We start from the raw sequence: 21,752 nt of genomic DNA, 5'->3' as shown, positions 1-21,752 counted from the left end.
CTGAGCAAGCAAAACTGCTGGCTGAGCACAGCCTGACGGCTTGGGGAACAGCATGACAAGAAGCAGAAGGAGCAAAAAGTGGGGTGAAGATCAAGTGGATGCCACCTTTGCCTGCCTCCTCCACACCAAGGCTGTGCAAAGGCACTGTGGGGCCAATTTCGGGCCTGACGGTGCTCCTGGGCTCTGCCTCCGGCCTACACCGGAGCCCATGCACAGGCACAGCGGCCAGCAGGGCAGGTCTGGATCTGGACCTTTGGGCTCAACAGCCTGGAAGTGTGTCCTCAGGTGCATGTGGGACTGCACCTGGGAGTGCAGGAAGGGTTTCTGAACCAACCCTCTCCAAAACGCCACATCACCTCAGACCAACAGCAGTCGGCATATTGTCAGCCTACGGCACCGGCTTCTTTGTTGACATTGCTAACTCCGTACCACTTCCAGAAGCCTGAAAATCTGTTAAAAGTATTTATTTCCCATTTTTTGTTGTTGTTTGTTTTCTAACCGACTTCTACGCAGACTAACAACCAAATTTTGGGCAGGAAGAGTAAACGTTTATTTGTTAAGAGGACTACTTGCTGCTGATTGAAAGCAAGCACTTGTGCTTGTTTGCGGCAGCTGTTTCAGTACTGGGAACAGACCGATCAGCGTCACATTGAAGATCTAATAATCTGCTAATGAACCTTAATTTCTGGAGTCCCCCTCCCCCTCCCATTTCTGTGTTTCAATAATTTCAAAACCCCACTGATTATGTGCCGACAGAGTTATTTAAATATGCCCTCTGACAAACTTTAATAAAAACCAGAAAAATTGTAGCTTTGAGTTATCAGACTATATTAAAAACCTTGTTACATGTATTTACTTTAACAATTTCTTTTTTCTTTTCTTAAATAAATAGCAAAGTGTCACCAAAATGAATGGAACGCCGGCACCATTGCCTCAATAGAAACTTCCATACCAGGATGAGTACACAGTCATATTTTGGAATATTGCATAAAAAGATACTTTGGAGGAAAGAAGGTGGTTGCTGGTGCATCTTACGTGGTGAAAGCATCACCCTGTGAAGGGGCCGTGCAGCAGCCTCATTACGTGGCATGTTTGTAAAGCCTCGCCGAGCCGGGCTGGCCCCAGCAAGAGACTGCAAAGGAGCAGCTGGCAGGACAACCACGCAGAACTTACTGCCTGCTGTCACAGGGACGGCCTAACACAAGGGGCTGGCAGTCTCACTCTCTCTAGGCAGAAGAACGCTAGCTCTAAACAAGGGAAATGAAGGACATTGAAACAAACAGGCTGGCTAACACTCAGCAGGGCAAGGTCTTTGAGAATTGGAGCTGCCAGCTCCTTAGTTAAGAGGGAATGATGCAACATGGATGCCTACAGAACCAGGCACCCCTTTTTGACTGGCTTCCCTGGGCTGGACTGGTATTTTCTGAGCTTGGCCAGCAGCTGCTCTTCAAAGTGGGACAAAGCTTAAAAGGGACAGCGCTGAAGGAAGACCAGCACACTGGACTGACCCCGCAAAGCAACCCCACAACAGCACCTGCTGCCTTTAGCTCACTCCACCGCGCCGGACTGCAGTGAGCTAAATCCCACTTCTCTGCTCCTGTTGGCTGAAATCAGACCCTCATTACTTTAAACAGAGTTTATTGTATTTAATACATTATAAAATTTGAAAAATTGTAGGAAAGCAGCAGATTCAAACCAGAGCATCTCTACCAAATATTAATTATTCTGGCCCCCTCTGAAAAAACACAAAACAAAACAACAAAAAATAACAACGAAAAACTCATTCAAAAGAAAAGTTAACCTTTCACATCTGTGAGGGCAGACAAAACGTGTGCGACTTCTGTACAAACTACATTTAAAATTTCAGTCGACTAGCTTTCCAACGCAATGGATGGTCGTCTCCTGAACGCCTGCCCATCCACCTCCAAAACAGACAGACATAAACCTCCGTATGCAAATAAAGTTGAATCAAGGTGTGTACACATTAAAAATTGGATGGTGTTTGGCAATGGAAAATGCATTATGAGCAGTCCATGTATTCCCCAATGGTAATGGCTTGTACACCGTTAAGTGGGCCCGAGTAAGGCCTAGGACACTTAATGGCCATCACAGCACCAACCTCATCTACCACTTTGTTGTTGCATTTCCTACCCTTTGACATATACGTACATATATGTATGTATATACATACGTATACATATATATGTGTGTGTGTGTGTGTTTTCATTTACACCTTGAGGTTATTATTATTACTACTATTCCAAGTGTTCCCATATGAATTCAGGTGTGGTCTCTATATTTGATATAAATGTGTCTTTTATTCAATTTTAGTTCCAGGACTTATTTGGAGTCCATACTGCACATGAAACGTCCCCCTTTTTTTTCTTTTTTTTTTCCTTTCTATCTTTTTTTTTTTTTTTTTGCATAAAGAAACATGTCCATTTTAGTCCAGAGGCTCTTGCTTTATTCGAATGACGGAGGGTGCGCGAGATGTCCTTCTGAGTTCCCGTCTCAGTACGTATTCACTGAATTGGGAAGAGTCCACCCCACCTCCACATGAGCCAACAATCTCAAACCCTCTTTGCTGTAACCTCTCAAGTACCTGCAAAAAGAGGAAACAAAACACCAATGTGTAAGTAAATAAACAGACTATTCACTGTCTAAGGATGATACATGCTGTGTTCAAATAGATCCAGCTAGAAAACAAATGTGGTTACACAGATCCACTAACTGGTTCCCTAAGTTCCACCGTATTGTCTGATTTCTGCTGACTTTTGGGCACACAGCAATAAGAAGAAAAATGGAGAAAAATAGGTATTCTTCAGTACTGTCAGCAAGCGCAGTATTCTTCTACCCGCAGATTCATGCCTGAAAAACTGCATTCTCTGCTTCACACAATTTACAGTACAATAGGGCAAATACAGGATTGCACACCAGACATTGAAGCATGTTAAGCAAACACTTCAGTTCAATCGTGATAATGCAGACACTGTGGTCGTAATTTCAGAAAAGTTACCATCAGATTTTCTAGAGACTAATAAGCTACCAGAACTGCAAAGATCTGTGGCTATACGCATACCAGTGGTAAAACCTGTGACCTAGCTAGGACATGTGCTAGGACAGCAAGGGCAAGCAGAGAGCTGGGATAGGGGCAGAAGCAAGCTGGGTTTTATAACGTCTATAAAACTACAAGACATGTTACATTTTTACACGCACTGCTACAGGTCAGCAAATGTCTTTCCAAAATACAACTAATTACACAGCAGACAAATCTCAAAAAGCAGGAGGTGGGAAAAGAGTTTCAGAAGCCCCCAGTGGAGATCAAACATCAAAACTTCAGTGTGAGTTTTATTTAACCTGATCTTTAGCATTTAATAATATAAGCCCAAATTCCCCAAATATGTCTCAATGCAAGCCACTGAAAAATACAGGAGAAGTTAAGTCTTGAGAGAAAATGTGATGGATCAGGAAATAAGTGCATCCCTGGGCAAATCACTCAGTCTGCATCCCACTTTCCAGGCCTACCATAGTCCCTGTCTTGCCTTATATTGTTCTTTGGACAGAGATGCTTACTTCCCCCAAAATGGAAGATGTGGCATCATCAGCATGGGATCAGCATCTCTCTTGAAGCCTGTGTGTATTTTGCCACTCTGACTTGAGTTTTGCACATCATTAAATAGGCTTGGCAATCTTGGTGTGACAAAAATGTAAACATCAGGAAAAAAGCTAAGCTGCTAAAGGATAAAATTGCTTTGACAACTATCATATGACATTTGCCCCCTTGAAGTACTATGTCCAGGTTTGGGGCCCCCAGCACAAGAAGGACGTGGATCTGTTAGAGCAGGTCCAGAGGAAGGCCATGAAGTTGACCAGAGGGCTGGAGCACCTCTCCTATGGAGAAATGCTGAGAGATGTTCAGCCTGGAGAAGAACAGGCTTGGGGGAGACCTTATTGTAGCTTTTCAGTACTTACAGGGGGCTTATAAAAAAAATAGAGAACAACTTTTTGCTCAGCCAGATAATGACAGAACAAGGGGGAACGGATTTTAAACTAAAAGAGGGAAGATTTAGATTAGATATTATGAGGAAATTCTTCACTCAGAGGGTGGTGAGGCACTGGCACAGGCTGCCCAGAGAAGCTGTGGATGCCCCATCCCTGGAGGTGCTCAAGGCCAGGCTGGATGGGGCTTTGGGCAGCCTGGTCTGGTGGGAGGTGTCCCTGCCCATGGCAGGGGGGTTGGAACAAGGTGAGCTTTAAGGTCCCTTCCAACCAACCCAAGCCATTCTGTGATTCCATGGACATGTGGCTAAATATCCATCTTTGAATGCAATATCCCTTTTCCATTATAATCTTGCATGCAGGGGTGTTCTAAATTTGCATTAGTCATTGGGAGAAAACAACTTTGATGTTTCAGCATGACAATAAAGGCCAATTATTTAAGAGACACAACTGCCCAAGCATAGCATGCGTTAACCATGTCTTGACAGGTCAGATAGGACTATCCCTTCTCCTGTGTTGAAGCACTAGCATTATATGCAGCATCTAGACAGCCTTCAGCACATACCACATTGCTCAACCCTCTTCATCAGGGGATAGGAGCAGAGCTTTGCTACCTGGAGAGCAAGACCTGGCAGCAGAAAGATGTCAAGCTCAACTGGCAAGTCTCCATGTAAGAATTTGCTCCTAAGTCTGGAGCATTTAGGAGGTGTACCTAAACCAAACAGCATCAATAGTGCTAATGATGATTCCAGATGTTAAAAAGTGTTCTCACTCCAAACTGCTGCCTGTGCATGATGTGCTAACTTAGATGAAGGTGGGTGTGGATTTTTTTTTTTAACTAACAAAGGATAAAACAGATGACACTACAGCTTGTAAGCTTAATGCAATTCTTACAGAAATTACCTGCGTTTGTCTCCCAGATTATTTTACCCGTTTCACAATTGTTTTTTTAAACAAATACTACTGATTTTAGTTATTGCCACATCCTCTGAATGTGAAAAAGGAGGCCCTTTCCTAAGATCACAGAATTAGATAGGTCCATTATTGCAATAAGCAGATGTGTCATTGTTGCCACCTCATGAAGGAGAAAGAATGAACCAGTTGTTTTTGTCCAAGGTAAAAAGCACATGGTACATTTGTTCAAGAAACATTTAGGGATATCATTATGCAAAAGACCTGGGCAACACTGGAAAAATTATATGCTAGTTTTTACCATGTGTGTGTGATAACTTCCCCCCTACTGCCTCATAAGAATCCTTCACATTTCAGCTTGCCTGACAGTCTCACTGAAGGGTCAAAGCCCCACAGGATGTCCCACATTGAGGTGTAGCAGAGAGGGCTGAGAGGCTCCTTCTCCTGTGGCTGCTGGCTGCTCCCTTCTCCAGAAATACTGGGTCCTACTCCAGGAGGAGGAGGAGAATTAGGAGGAGGAGGAGGCTGGCTGTGCTCTCCCTTCGTAGATGCATGGCCCTCATTTTAGAGGCTGGCCAACGCTGACACTAGCGTTCAGTCACCTCCTTCTCCAACTAATTCCCTTTTCCCCTCACTTTTCCCGTGTTCCCAAGAATAAGAGACCAGGGCTTTACCTTTTTTGTTCTTCTCTTCTCTCTATTCAGTTTCAGAGCTCCTAAGGACTCTCGGAAATCAGAGCACCTCCACCACCTTTCTTAGTGCATGGTGATTGCTGCCTTGCAAGGTGAAAGGACATAGCCTGATGCACTCACAATAGCTCTGTTGGGAAGTGGCACCCTCCTTCCCCAGCTTGAGATGTCTCTAGGCCCTCTCGTCTATCCAAAAAAACAATTTATGACAAGCAAGGCATGGGACTGGAAGCAGGGTTGAATGGTCGCCTTATGTTCAAGTGTCAAAAATATTTCTCCAAATATACAGTGTCTTTATAAATTGAGGCAAACATACCTCTAAGAGCTGTTTTTTAACACTAGCGTAGTTTGTTTTGCAAAGAGATTTGGTGACGATGTGTGAGAATTTAGTTGAGAAAGCAGCCCACAGAAGAAAATAACTAGCTCAGAGACTCCAGCTGATTTTGTTCATCGAAACCTTTCAGTGAGAGAGAAAAGCGTGCCAACCCACAGGTACCTGGTCAACAATCTCCCCTCCAATAAATGCGTGTGACCTCCTACCTGAACTGAGTTGAGGTGACAGTATCCGTTCAGTGGAAATCTGATCACATGCGTTGAGTCATGATTCCAGCCGGCATTGACAGAATTACACATCACATCACCGATTTCTGGAAACACTTCTTCTATCAATGACTTATCACCACTCAGTGTAATCCTCTCTCCGAGATCTGGGGCAACTCGCACCACCAGGCACTCACAAGACTTTGAGAAGCGGCCACTCTCCCGGTCCTGTTTCCACCTTTCCATCTCTCCTAGCATGGGCTGAAGCTGGAAATACTTTGCTTCTTCGTATAGCAAACTGTAGTCCTGAAAGACACACATATTACTGTGCACAATTAAGAAAGAGGCATTGATAATGTACCACTTAATGTATCTGGTTATTCAGGCTAACGCTGCTCTATATCTGGAACCTTTCAGACATAGCTCATAGCTACTGCATAGGAAGGTGTAATAAAATAATAGTGCAAGAAAAAACAAACAAACAAAAAAACTCCACCATCAGCAACTTAAAACAGACTGGGTATAGCAGCATTTGTGTGGGGAGGGGGAAGTTACACTTGATCATGTGCCCCATGCTATGGAATAATCCAGGCAGTCACATTCCACTTTTCCCCACATCTTTATCCCCACAGTGATGTCATAAAATAATGACCTCATTGAACAGATGGAACAGAATTCAATCAGGATTCAGAAAATTCATCATTAGGATCCATCGCTTCTTACAGCAATACTAGCAGGCATTGTAACAGGTATAAGAATGTAAATGAGAGAGACTGCAATGGTTCTCTGTGCAAAATGCTTCAGATATTTGCATAATGAATTGCACATATTACTGCATTTTAAAAATTAAGTATTTTTTAATACCTCTCCATTTTGCCAACAGTATTGTTTACTACATCATCTCAAACACCAGAGCAGAGAGAATGCATTTCTACATATAGCCAGTACAGATGTAATTTAGAATTTATGATCCTGAGTTTGTCTACTGCTGTATTTTAAATAAATAAATCAAAATATTGTTCTTCTACGTTTAAGACCATAAGACAATTTGGAAAATATTTATACAGAAAAAAGAAATAAGTGAGAACTAGGGAAGGCAGAGGAATCAAATGACCACAAGAGATGATTGGTAACAGCCAACACAGCCCTGATTTGGGCTACAGACTGAATACTTGATGAGTATAGGACACCTGAAGCCTATTCAGAATACTGCTTATATTTAATGTCCAATGACAAAGTCATCTATATATTTCTAAAAAACAAGGGGCTGCAGTTTACTTTAAGCACTGATCTGTTGGATGACTTACAGCACAACTGGAAGGGACACCCCTTTGAACATCATGGTGGTTGGGTGAATATGCCAGGAGATAACGTCTCTAATTTCAGCTGAGCTATGGTATATTTATGTCATTAAAGGACCCCGCATATGTCACTTCTTAATATTGCATGGAAGGTGGCTTTTCCTTTTTCTGTATTTCTGATTGCTTTCAGGACAAGTGCTGAGAACAGCACAAAGACATTCCAAGGCTTTGAAAGAGGGACATGATGCTATCAGCCGTTTCTAAATTCCCACGTTATTTGGGTAGGTTTACCACATCACCCAGGGAGAAGTATGTAGGTATCTCCAGCAGACAATTCAAAGATTGCTCCTGAACTGAACCTCACACCTGTTATGCCCCAAACACCTGAAAATGTCTCAGATATGAGGGATAAAAGACTGCACTCCAGTGTGAACTGCTCTAACCCTTCCACATCACCGTTTCCATTCAGTCCAAATTGCTGTACTTCCTACGGTGAACTAATGGTGCAGCCAGCCAGGCTGATATGCACTCATAAAGTAATGATAAAGATCTCTTCTGATTGCAGCTTTGGTCTCCAGCACTCACTTCACAGCTACACCTACATACCTGCAGGCACACAATAGTCCGAAGGTCTGCCTCTGTAGGCTGACGTCTGACATGGTGAACTATTACAAATTTGTTATCAAAAAGAGAAAAGCAGACTTTTTAATAAAGGTTAAATGATAAACATAGAACTATTCATCCCTGACTTCTCTAAAAATGTAAAATTAAATTTCCAGTATGCATCCAGGAGTCTGGGGAAGAAAATATTCTATGACTTAATGCTCACATATTACCACGTGTGCTGTTTATTTTGTCAATACCATGATTCCCAAACGGTTCTCTGAATTTCAGCATGTGAGTGGAAGCTGGAGTTGTTGCAATCAGAAGGGAATGATAAAAGAGGATGACAGGACCAGTAACCAGCAAAGCTCACGATCAGTTGGTTGCAGATGGTAACATCCTTTGTTTCCATCACCATCCTACAATGTTTAATTTCCCTAGGTCAAATGTGGCAAGATTACTCCACCACACTATAGCTAGGAGGGGAAAATTTAATATTGATGCCACTCTAGAAAAGCCTGACAGATGCCACTATAGCAACCCCATGCTCACTTTTGCCAAGTACCTGCAATCAAGCACCGTATTCCTGACGTGCCCCCGTCTGGGGCTCTGTTTTGATTATATGTCAGACTCTTGCTTTACCAAGGTATATGCAAAACATCCAAGTCCCTTGAAATCTCACCTTGAAATCATCAGGAATGAGGAGTTTTGATGTTCTTAAAAAATTCAAGATATATCTGAACATTTGCCCATCTCTGTCGATGAAATAATGCTGCTTGAGGCTGTCGAGGACGATGGGCTCCGTGCCATCGAAGAGCCTGCCGATTCTGGAGAGGAAAGAAGAGGATAATGTCAGGGTCAGACCACACACAGCTCAGCAGTGACTGGGAAAATTTGCTGCCTTGTCTCATGAGACGACAATGCAAGAGTATTTGGGGCACCTTTCTCAATGGCCCCTTGAGCAGACCCCATCCCACCCTGCTGCACCAACCTCCTTGATCGGCTCTGTTCTGCTTCCTGGAGGAGTAAATGGTGAATTAGCTCGAAAATTACACTCAGGAAAAGCTTTTTATTTGATTATTTTGTTATTAAATTATTTTTAAACTCAGATCATTTTTTGGATGCTCTTTACTGCAACCCATGCTTGGACCACCACAATTGAGGAAGCAGTGGGTACTAAGTAGTTGGGGAAATAAAAGTTATAAAGTTTCAATGTGAGGTAATGATTTCACAGCAAAACCCAGCCATTTGTGGCAGGTATCAATTAGCATGCTCTAAGTTAATCAGGAGAAATGCCTCAGCATTTACAGAGACCACCCACCACCACGCAGTTGCCCAGAGAGCCTCCGCTTGCTAAAAACACTTGCAACATCAGCTGGTGGCTGAACACACGTTTTCTAGAGGTGTTCCTTGCAGAACCTGATTTAGTCAGAGCTGTAGGAAGGGCTAAAAATTGGGAACAACCCCCCTGCCACAGTAACATGAAATACACACCGTGTTTTTGCGCTGAGGTGTTTGCAAAACACTCTGGAGTTACTCACAATTTCCCAGTGAAATCACCAGGGGTGACTGGCACGTCTGATGTTGTGCGCATGTTTATGTGCCTATACGTGCATGTGGAAGCACTTTTTGACTCTTCCCGATGCCACCCCTCCAAAGAACTGTAAACAAAACAGTCTCAAAATAGCTAACTTGTGATACGTCACGTGGAGGCTTTGCATGAAACACTACTGACATTCTTGGGCATGATTTTGGAGCCTTGTCACAAGCTGTTACATTCTGCAATATTCCACAGATTCTGCACCTTCATTGTTTTAATGAAAAAGCTCATTCTTATGTAGTTTTTGTCCTAATATAATTAATATGTTTTGGGAATTAGCACAGGAAAACCTAAGCAGTTCACTAAGGAAGGTGCAATATCACCACCGTACACCAGCGTGCAGCTAGGGGATGGACTCTTGTTCCCTGATCACACTCGGCTTTTGGCGTACATACAAAGGCAAGGTACAAGTCTGTCTTTTTACAGGATGGATCCCACAAGCACAACGAATAGCCATGACATACACTTTTCCTTTTAAAAGAAGCGAGGAAACACCATTCCTCATCACCATCCTGAGGCTGCTTTGATCTCTCGTAGAAAACCAAACCCCAAACCAGCACAGCTCAGACATGACCAACCCTCTTGGCTGCACAGAGCACCCCAGGCTGAGATACACCTGTACTTGAGCAAGGAAAGGCAATCTCCAGCAAGGGTTCAAGAGGCAAAAAGATAGAAACAGCTCCTGAAGTTGGAAGGATGGCAGGGCTTGCAGTGAGGTTGTGGGGAACTGCTGAGAAACTGGGCTTCACATTATCATCACATGGCTTGGGTTGGAAGGGACCTTAAAGACCACCTTGTTCCAACCCCCCTGCCATGGACGGGGACACCTCCCACCAGACCAGGTTGGCCAAAGCCCCATCCAGCCTGGCCTTGAACACCTCCAGGGATGGGGCATCCACAGCTTCTCTGGGCAGCCTGTGCCAGTGCCTCACCGCCCTCTGGGTGAAGAATTTCTTCCTAATGTTTAATCTAAATCTCCCCTCTTTTAGTTTAAAACCATTGACCCTTGCAATAAGCCTCTCGCCATCTTTCCTGTAGGCCCCCTTTAGGTACTGGAAGGCCACTATAAGGTTTCCCTGGAGCCTTTTCTTCTCCAGGCTGAACAACCCCAACTCCTCATAGGAGAGGTGCTCCAGCCCTCTGATCATCCTCGTGGCCCTCCTCTGGACTCACTCCAACAGGCCCATGACCTTCTTGTGCTGGGGCCCCAGAGTTGAATGCAGGACTCCAGGCAGGGTCTTGTGAGAGCAGAGCGAAGGGGGAGAATCACAGAATGGGCAGGGTTGGAAGGGACCTCCAGAGATCATCTAGTCCAACCCCCCTGCTCAAGCAGGGTCACCCAGAGCATGTTGTACAGGATCGCTTCCAAGTGGATTTTGAATATCTCCAGAGAAGGGACTCCACAACCTCTCTGGGCAGCCTGTTCCAGGGCTCTGTCACCTGAACCATAAAGAAGTTCTCCCTCATAAGGCAATGAAGCCTCCTGTGAATCGCCTTCCTCAACCTGTTGGTCATGCATCTTTTGATGCGGCCCAGGGTATGGTTGGCTTTCTGGGCTGCAAGGACACATTGCCAGCTCATACTCATTTTTTTATCCACCAGTACCCCAAGTCCTTCTCCACAAGCCTGCTCTCAATCCATTCATCACACAGTCTGTACTCATGTTTGGGATCGCCCCGACCCAGTGCAGGATGTGAACAGAGGATGATTCGTGCCCACAGTCACATATCCTTCCTTTAAAACAGCACAGCCAACCCAAACGGAGTCGGAAAAGGCATTCATGCTCACAGCAGGCATCACAACAGTACACCCAGTAACACATTTTGGACAGAATACAAGTCTCGTCCCTTCCTTCTCACTGGGCGGGAGAGGTGAAGACTGGGAAAGAAATAAAAACCCATTAACCTTGGTTGGCCATTTAAAATTCTGTAGGAAATGCCAGAATCAATTCAAACCACGAGAAATCTGTAACATATAAGGAATTAAACATATTTTCCAGTATGATCCAGCACAAAACATTTTTCTCAAAGCTATCCCTTAGAACAATTCAAGCTTTCTTCCACGGTTACTTGTTAGTGCCTGCCCCGCTGCTCAAAATTTAAGCTGTGACAGGCCATATAATACAGACTTCTGTTCACTAGGTGGATGAGCAACATTTATGTCTAATATTGTAACATGAGGCATTTAGATTCGATTTTCTCCCATACTCAAGCACGTTGTCTTGGAATCTGTCACAGTATTCACTCACAAACCATATGTATTTGGCCAAGTCAGTCATTACTGAAATGTATAATTGTAATTGGTTTCTGCAGCGTTTCCCTAGTTCTAAATTACTGTTATAATTACATATTTTAAACCTCTAGGCTTTCTGTCTTCATTTTATTAATTGTTTAGAAGAAGAACAAGATAGTATCAGAGGCTGGAGCCTTCTGACAAAATCACAAAGCTGACACCAGCGCACAAACAGCAGGGACCCGAAAGCCAGTCCATCCGGCTTGGAGGAGCTAGCAAAGTGCCACCTTCGCGTGCTGCTGCTTTCCAGCAGCAGCAAACCACGAGGAATTGCTAAGAGCCGAGGAACTGGTAAGCACCAACTCCTCCCCTCGCCAGGACCACTTTGCGGTACACAACCATACTTTCAAATGGTACAGCAGCTTCAGGAGACTTCTGTAAATAAAATTTAAGCCTTTTTCGGACTGAAAACCACAGATTCCAGCTTCATGGCCCCCAGGGAAGGATTTGCAATAGCTCAGTGGCAGGGTCTAAGTTGCGTTTGCTGCCATGAGAAGAGACTGGAGACCAGAAGAAGCACAGCAGCAAACTCTGCCCTACCTCGCACTGCACACTTGCTAGACGATAATATTTGAGCAGCCATCCTCCCTGTCTCCCACAGCTCTGCTTCTCCTTCTGCTTGGTCTCATGCTGAAATTATAAATGCTTAAGTGACACCAGGCTGCTGGCATGAGGCAAAGACTGTGAAGCCATGTTCATTATAATTTCGCTTCTCAAGAAAACCTAGAAGATGCTTTTCCCCATCTCCTTCTTGACAACTTCAGCTGATGATTGACAAAGATATATATATATTTAAATGACAAACACATAACAGCTGAATGGCTTTCCAAACAGCAAAATGCTTTGAAGGTTGCTTGCAAAATAAGTTGATAATTATATGCAGAATCAGCCAAATATCAAGGGTAAAGGATAAAAAAAATGTAGTTCATTTATAAGGAAATTTACTTCTGATATGTTTAATTAAAACTAACAGGCTGGAATTTTCTGTATATATGGAAAATTAATGTCCCATGGGTTGAAAGTGCGACCTCCAATGGGTAATAATTAACATCTTTGGCTTTAAGTATCATAATCCACTGTCAGAAATCAAATGCTTTAAGGGTTGAAAATATAACCATTGTAAAACTCAGCTTCCACCAGAGAACATGGGTTTACTTTAAGGACACAAACCTGGTTTTAGTGGGGAGAAAACAACAGGACATGGAGAAGATCAGTGTTTTACTTCTGTAAAATACTACAGGGACCCTTGTCCCCACAGACCAGCACTCGTAGAACAGCATTTCTACAACAAAAAGCAGGGGAAGATGACATTGCTTACAGGGTTTCTCAAGTTCTTCAGAAACAACTCCTGTTTGTCGAGTATAAAAATACACTCAGTCTGCAGCAAAGCTGCACGGCGTAAGTGTTTATATCCTTGCTCTCTGAACATATAAATATTTACATATATTATTATAGACAGAAAGAGAAAGTCTTTCATTTAGTATATTCTGCCTCAGTTGAGTATTTGGGAAAGACGCAGTAATTAAGAACAAGATGGCCAATATTAATTGAACAAGCCAAGTACCGCACAGCTTTCTTACCACTATGAAAAATGTTACACTTCTGCAGATTATTTGAGTGACTTCACTGGACACAGCAAAAATTCTTCTCTTTTGTATTTTGTATTCTCAGAAGGATACAAGGAACATGGAAAGGCAACAAACTTTGTTATCTGCAAGCATGCAGAATATTGCTTTACGTTTAATCATTTCAAGAGGTAGAAATGAATCCTTTTTTTTCTCAAGAAAATACAGAACCCTTATTGCTGAATATATTCAGCATATTATCGCTCATGTTATTATTATTTAAAGAGGACACTACAAACTCAGAACTGATTTTTTTTTCTCCAGTAAATCATTTTCAGCTGTTCCACGCTGTCAGCTCTCCTTGTTCTCCGTGCCTTTCACAAAACAGCAAAAAAGGAGGAAAACTCATGGTGCAAAGTCCTTTGAGTAACCTGGCAGAGGAAGAGGTGCAGCACTGGCAATGTGGTACCCGCAGTCCCATGGTAGGTACCTGCCTGGGACTTGACTGTGCTCTGACACCCAACTAGCAAATCCTCATCTCCTTCCTCAAATAATGAATTACGTGGCAAATAATTACCAAAAAAAAAAAAAAAAAAAAAGCTGAAACCTTACATGGTTGGAGCAACGGAATCAAAGACAGCAGGGATAAGTGAATGCAGGTTTTCCTATCTCATCATTACATTTAAGTGGCTAATGCGAATGAATGCTTATTTAACACTCCAGGGTGTGCAGAGAGTGAGTTGGAAGAAGCTTTTACTTTTTTTTTTCTCTGCGACTTTTTAGTCCACATTGTCCTTATTAATTTCTTTTCATTTTCTTTTGCTGAGTGCTCAAAGGCAATTTGCATAAGAGCCCATTATAAATTAGATCTGTTTAATGGTATGCTCATCTCATGGCTATTTAATTTTACTTCCTCATATGTCTAAATTATATAATTTCGCACTCTCCCTAGAAGCTAGTACATTTGAAGGGGTAGCCACACCAGGGAGAAATGCTATGCTACCCAAGTGGAGAATGACTAGGCTTTTACTCATTTTTCAAAGGACCACTTTAGCAGTAACAACCTGCTCGTCTTTTTTTTCCAACATCTCATGTCATTTGGATCCACAGCGACTGAATACCTAGCAACCTTCATAACTCTGCATAACAAAAGTTGCCTCATAAACATGATATAAGAGAATAAATTTGCAATTTTCAGTAAGACATACATTATGAAAACCACATTTTAACCAAATACCCTGTTGTAATCTCCTGCTCTCAGTGCTATTATAATTTGTTCTTATCTCTTCCTCCTTACATTTAATTTAAGGTTTCATGTCCATGAGTCTCAGGAATTCCTTGGCAGAGACAGTTCCTAAGTTATTAGAAGAGGCATGAATACAATGATTGTAAAGCGAAGGTAACGGGGGAAAAGTGTATTAAAACCTAAAATCTTATTAAGCCTTCTATAGAAAAGGTATTTATATAGGAGCCAAAGCAGACAAAGCTAGAAGAAGACATTAAAACACCAGGTCTTATGAGATTTAAGAGAGAATGTTACATGGCATTTTAAAGAACAGATAAATCCCAGATACTAAGTGGAAGTGATGTCAGAAACCTTTGTGGAAATATTTGCCAAAGATTAAAGGACTGGATCATTTACATGGAGACCATTTCAAACATCTTATGATTGTTATTTGAGCATGGAGGCAAAAGAGAGGGTAAGGACAAGCTCAAGGGGCTAATAAAACACTTAGAAGGAATTGAGATAGATGGGAGGCGGTGAGTAGCCTTAAATGCAGAGTAAAGTATATGAGGAACAGATGGGAAGGATTTGAAATGATGAGTGAGGTGGTATCAGGAGGGAAGGCATCAGAGACAAAAAAAAATGAAATGTGGGATTTGCTATAACCTGCTTGATCAGCGGCAGCACCAGGAGCAGAGATGAAAGCAAATCAGGCCTATTAAAAAGGAACCAATAGTCACTGGATCTAACCCACATGGACAAACTGACACAGTAACTGGGAGAGAACAAATTGCACAACTCCATGCAGTCATGTTGCAGGAATGAGACTTCCATGAGAGACAACTGCGGCTTTATATGCCGCAGATGAGTGAGGAGATGCTGGGGATGTATAACCGAATGACAAACAAGAACATGTGGGTCACAGGGAACATTGAGGTGAACTAAACAATGGATGGCAAAGGCCCCAGAAGACAAAATAGCCTGATCTGTTTGCCTGAAAAGGAAGTTTTCCAAGAAAAATTAAAACCTGTATTTTCCCCACTAAACAGGTGATGTTGCAACCAAGGAGATTCGGACCAGAGGTAAATAATTATTAAATGATAATTCTCCTGGGACGTTCAAATACCCACACTCAGGACCACCAGCCACCCAGACCCAAATGGCACTTGTAGAAATACTGATGTTTTAGAAAGGAAGGCAATAAATAATTGGGATGGGATGTCAAGAGCTGGTGACTCAAGGCTAGAAGAGTATACATGTGGGTAGACAGAAACCCTCTCCCCCACTGCACAGCTGCAGCCCGGGTGAGGCCAGCACAGCACTAACCCCAGACTGCAGATGATGGGACTAACCCCAAAACTAAACTAACTGAAGCACTAACCCCAGACTGCAGTACCACCTCTCCTTGCTCCTTTTTTCAGGCTCACTCACGCACTAGATCTGCTGCAGAGCAGGCTGCAAGCCTTTAAGCCCCACATCTCCTGCAGTGTTTGATATCTTGCAAATAAGTCCCAGAAAACTTTTTAGTTTTCCAGCGCGTATCAAAACCACTTTCCCTAAAAACATTTAAGCCAATGAAATGTTAAATCAATTATTCACGCAAATATTTTCTCCATCTCTATTTTTTTGTAACCAAGTTTTCTTGGCAATGATAACATTTCACAGAAAAATTAACAAATATTCTCTTTGCTTGCCAAGATAATTTTACTAAGCTCGAATCCGATTTCATTGAGGTACGTTATTTATGTTTTATCTTGAGGGAAGCTGCCTATTAGGTTAGTAGCAACCGTGTCCTTTTGCTTATGATACGGTTATTACCAAGTTATCAGGAGTACCTTTAAGTTATTAGGGTGCAATGGCAAATTAAGTACTTTGCGTCATAATTAGCTAATAACTTTTGAATTATATTTTAATCATGTTTAAGATGGTCAGGTTTGCTGTGAGTACAGATAATGGAGGATAGGAGCAGAACTGGAGTGTTTATCGTTCAATACCAAAAGCCAGAAAGCAACTAAACTGGTGAATGCACAACATCCCAAAGGCCGTGATGCTCTATATATTCAGAAGACTGAGCCCCTTCACAGTCAGCAATGTACTGAAGTAGAACTTGTGTCTTGGGACCGTGTTTAGGTAGAAAGCAGAAAATATATCAGCTCCAACCCACTCTCCTTCGATCCTGTCAATTTTTTTAAAAAAGACATGTTAGCAATAGCCATCTTCATAGCTCTGTCAATATACCCTGTAAACCTAGATTACACAAAGAGACAACACTAAAAAAAATTAAGAAAAGCTACTAGAGACATTTTCCTTTCAAAAATCTTGGCACTGGGGAAAAAAAATCACCCAAAACCAACCTTCTCAGAATGGGGGAAATTCTTTGATGTATTCTTTCGTGCATCAAACTTGCCCCTCAGCTTTCATGAATTTCATTCAAACCACTGCTAGCTCTCAGTATTTCCTCTGTACCCTGAAGAACGCTCAGCATTAAAATTCCACATACAAATCACTGGAAATTAGGAAATACTGCCATGAAATTGTAACAGATCAAGCCTTCCAAGATCTTCACAACTCTGGCTACTTAGCCAGAAACCCTACCTGTGTTGTTTTGCTAGCTGCTGCCTCCTCTAGAAGGACAGACAACTCATCTCCGCAGACGGGACACGAAGGCACTTGCCAAGAGCTGCACAAGCTCCTTCTGCCCATACAGGCATCAGAGTGTGAAACCAACCTCTGCGTGCTGCACAGGGGTCCTACGAGGACTAATTCTCGAGAGGCCACTTCTACATTACAGCCTAATTAACAGCTTCTCACCAATGAATAAAACTCAAAGCGCTTCTGAAACCTCTAGCTGTTAACTACGATGAGCCTGTGTCCCCGGAAAACACAGAACCCAGCATGGAATAAAGCATTGCCACGTACTGTCACAAGGCAAATTCGCCAGGGAAGATGGAAAGGATTTTTAAAGCCTTCTAAGAATAGACAAACGGGGAAAAAATACACATGTAAAGAACATTATTATCCTAGTCAAAACAAGCGTCGCAAGTTAAGATGTCAGACACCGGAGGTCCTTCTGCAGCTGCCGTTTGCGAACCTCCCTGTGCCTGAAACGTGACCTTTTTGTGGTCTTTCGCGACCTACAGACTTCCCACAGCACCCTTCACTTGGGCAGCACGGGAGCTGGGATAAGCCAGGGCTGCACAGTGTAGCAGACCCTTGCCCACGGGACCCCCGCTTCAGCTGCCGGAGGAGCAGGGAGAGGCCTGGCGGATGAGGCAAGGGGAGGCAGGAAGGAGCGGAGGCCAGGCAGAGAGGGGCCGTGCTGGAGAAACAAACTCCATACAGATCTCCTGCGTGATGCTACCAAGTGTGCCTGCCTTATTTTGTGAGCTCCCACCCTACAACGTGGGGGCCGGCTTGCAGAAGCACCGAGAGCTCGCAGCCTGAGGTGCCGCGACACCTCAGAGAGCAGCGGCCTGGTGGCCGGAGCACAAACCCAGGCACAACTTCCACGCCTCGCCACCTCAGCCCTTTTCACGTCACATCTCTGCCTTCAAACACTTCAAACACATCTGCCGTGAGTGAAGCAAGAAGGTGCCAGGCTACGGAAAGCTGCAAGAAAGCATGCAAGAATGACTCCTCAGAACGGGACTTGAATAATGTGCGGAAAATACGGCCCAAGGACACATGCTGAACAGTGAGGAGGAACAGGAGATGCTGACGAGATGTTTATTAATTGAGCACCATATTTCTCTGTGCGGAGCAGCAGGCAATCAGGTCTTGGAGATGGTATTACTGCACATATACCACGAAGATGACAGACTAAGGTTGCCCTGGCAGCTCTAACAACGTTCTTTTCCTATTAAAGCTGACTTTAATTGCACGGAGAAAAGCTGCAAGGCCAGCTACATGATAACAGGTTTACTACATGCGTCTCAAGCATTTGTGTCCTGCTTTAGTGCGCAGATCACCTGCTCCCACATTCCTCCGCCCGGACAGAGGATGCACTTCAGATTACAAATTCCTTGAGAAAGGCAACCCAGATAGCACGAGAGCACGCACAACAGAGGCAAGGGAGATGTGGGCGTTACGACCACAGAATTTACTATGAGAAACGCAGGGCCACGCACTGCTATTGTTCTGACTAACTCTAGCTTATATGCATTACAATTACATTGCCTCGATTCCTAGTGTGGACACCCGTGTGCCTACATAGAGAGACGTGTTTATACCTGTCTAATTTATTCTCATACATTTACATGTTTAACTGCTTCAATGCTAGAGGTTCAAATGATTTAAGCATTTCAGTAACTAGGAAAATCACACCATTAACCAAATCAGTTAATACAAAACCTGTGTGCTAATCAGGTAAGAGGACAGGAAAGTCCACCTAAAACAGCTTAGACAGTGGCTCTGAGCAACAAATAATGCTTAATGCATAGGTTAGAAATGCCAAAGCCACGCCTGCATATTCTGCTGGTGGTGGGGGTGATAAAAAGCACACAGATAACATTACTTCCATTGACAGACTTTACATATACTAAACAGTGGCTTTATTGTTTATTAAATTAGATGCTGTCATGGTGTAATAGTCCCTGCAGCCATACCAAACCCCACAGTAAGAATGTATTTCTGTGGAGGAGGTAAAGAAGAAAGGATAAGAACTAAGATACAGTACAGAAGCAATACAGCCCTGTAAATAGGGAGATGAGGATTAATTCATCAATCTAGGTGAAAACATACAGCATTATTCCAGCCAATAAAACCCTCAAAAATACCATGTCCAAAGTGAATGTCACACCACGATTCTTTCAAAGCAGGAGAGCCAGGATGTGACTCAGCTTCCAAACCACAGGTGCCTGGTGTCATTTGGGATGCTCGAGGGCATCCCAGGGACCCCTGATGGGCTGGGGGATGATGCAGGGAAGCTGCCGAAGGCTCATGGAGCAGCCACAGAGTCCCAGCCAGAGCCGTAAATGAGCACTCACTGCCCACGCTCAGCCAGCATCTCCCACCCACAGGATGACCAGATCCTACTAGTAGAAACCAGCGCAGCCCAACAGCTAGGATTTCCTTGTGGCAACACCAGGCTGCTAATAAACAAGTTGCCTCCCTGGAAAGCTGAGCACTGCTTTTAATCCATCAGCTAGATGTTGCTCATGGAGTAGTCTACTGCCTGAATCTATATATTTTTATTATTTCCTAAGCCTAATTTGAAGCCTTTCTCTAAAAAGACAGAATGAAATTTAAATACACTTGGATTAAAAAAGGGGGGAAGAAACAGACATTGCCTAAGGGTCTTTCCATACCGTATCTGTCCTCATCCTCAGACACAGGTACTGCTGCACAACTCTTCTAGCAATAGCTTAAGTTGCAGCTTGCACTAACGATGGATACTGAAAAACCTGATCAACGGCTAACATGAGTAAGTGTACACCACAAGGCCACAATTCCCTTACCAGCAACAAGAAAAAGACCTAGCAATTCTATAAGAAAAATCCTGAATTTCAGAACTGCAATTTTGGAGAATAACACAAGTCCCAGCACAGGCATTTCCAGGGACAGAAAAGTGTTTCAGAGTGTTTTCTTCCTTTCTGTGCTTGTTGAAGATAAAACATGTTACAACAACCTTGCATTATCCCCTCCACTTGTGTAGCTACTTAATACTGATACTTTTTTCTCTATTCCTGAATGCAATAAAATTTTAATTTAGCAGAAATCCAGGTGTTTTGTTAGATTTTATTTTTTTTCTTGCATCACCACAAGGCATAGATATAATTGTTTTTTGCTATCTTTACAGGAGATCTACAGAACCACATTCTGGTTTGCCTGAAAATAGTTTGGGATAATCAAAAGCTGTGCTGTTTCATCAAAGCCCTGCACCCCCCCCCCACCTCTCCAGAAGTTGTCGAGGCTGCAATAAATGGTTTGGGGCTGTGGGAAGGTTCTGATCATTTACTGCTAACTTCCTGAAAGCCTACTTTTCTTGGAGTTTAGAGGCAGGTAGAAGCCAATTAGCACAACACAAGTCTGGAAAAGATAATGTCTTTTAAAACAAGCAATTCCAACCATGAAGCAAGACCACCAAACTATATTTTCTTGCTAACTGCATCCATGAAAGTCTGTCTTTATTTGCATTAGTCATGCAGACCTCTACGAGGGAAATTTATGCATTGCCCTATTTGACCACTGATTTTTGCGCAGCTTTCTTCCCCCCTTGGTGTACGCTGCAAGATGCCTACCAACAACAATCACAGAAGGCAAACGTCCTTCTGCAGCATCCTGAAAGTGGGTGCCCTAGTTGTCAAGCAGAAGCTGCTGCTGAGCACCAGTTTCGTGATGGGCTTTACCAGGAGGGAGAAGGCACTTATGGTCAGGTTGGGCTCTGCGATGTTAGCACCGTTATTGCAGCGATACAGCCGACAGGAAAGCAGCAAGTGGGATGAGGATCTGCTTGCAGGTCTGCTGATTGACATCAGTCAAGACATGCTCGCTCCTTAAGGTCTGCAAACAAAGGCAAAATGAAACTCCCGATCTCATTTTGGGAGCACATCGCTGGCTTATCATCACAGGACACACAGAGAAGACAAAGAGGGGATTTCTCTTGGACCCACGGAGCACAGAAGGCTGTCAGGAACGGCGCAGAGCCCTTTCTGGCTGTGGGGACCGGCCCCGCTCGCACACAGTCCCACAAATGTTTTGTTACTACGGCAGAATAACATTAGCACAGCGATGAGGAAAATAAACTCTCCGTGCTATGATGGATGTGCCCTCATTTTGTACGCAAGTTTAGTCAGCAATGTACTGCAACAGACCTGACCTTTACTGGCACTGGATTTCACCAGCCCTGTTTTTCCAGACCCCACCCCGTTTATTTTGTTCTGTCTGCAGCCTCCTCAGCTTCCAGCTGATGAAGCTTTCATAACCGCTCACCTTCCCCAGCGGAAGCAGTTTGCAAAGAAAGACACCGAGGCACATGAGCCGAAGGTCCTTCACAGGACGGGATGGGGCTGCTGGAAGATGTGCTCC

The 21,752-nt window shown here is 43.4% G+C and overlaps 1 protein-coding gene across 7 annotated transcripts in view; it reads right to left on the bottom strand.

Moving 5' to 3' along the window:
* Positions 1 to 1,621: 1,621 nt before the first annotated feature.
* KCTD1 (potassium channel tetramerization domain containing 1) overlaps positions 1,622 to 21,752 on the bottom strand; it is a 101,078-nt gene continuing 80,947 nt past the window's right edge. For all 7 annotated transcript variants that reach the window (XM_083827479.1, XM_083827478.1, XM_083827481.1 and 4 more), the window contains exons 3-5: positions 8,727 to 8,871; positions 6,141 to 6,446; positions 1,622 to 2,602 (exon numbers count right to left, since the gene is read on the bottom strand). In XM_083827479.1, coding sequence (XP_083683605.1) covers positions 2,444 to 2,602; positions 6,141 to 6,446; positions 8,727 to 8,871 — 610 coding nt within the window. In that variant the 3' untranslated portion in view covers positions 1,622 to 2,443. The remainder of the gene's footprint in view (positions 2,603 to 6,140; positions 6,447 to 8,726; positions 8,872 to 21,752) is intronic.

Source organism: Anser anser (genome assembly GCF_964211835.1).
Source record: "Anser anser genome assembly, chromosome: 2".
NCBI classification, from domain to species: Eukaryota; Metazoa; Chordata; class Aves; order Anseriformes; family Anatidae; genus Anser; species Anser anser.
This window is presented reverse-complemented; position numbering and strand designations above follow the sequence as displayed.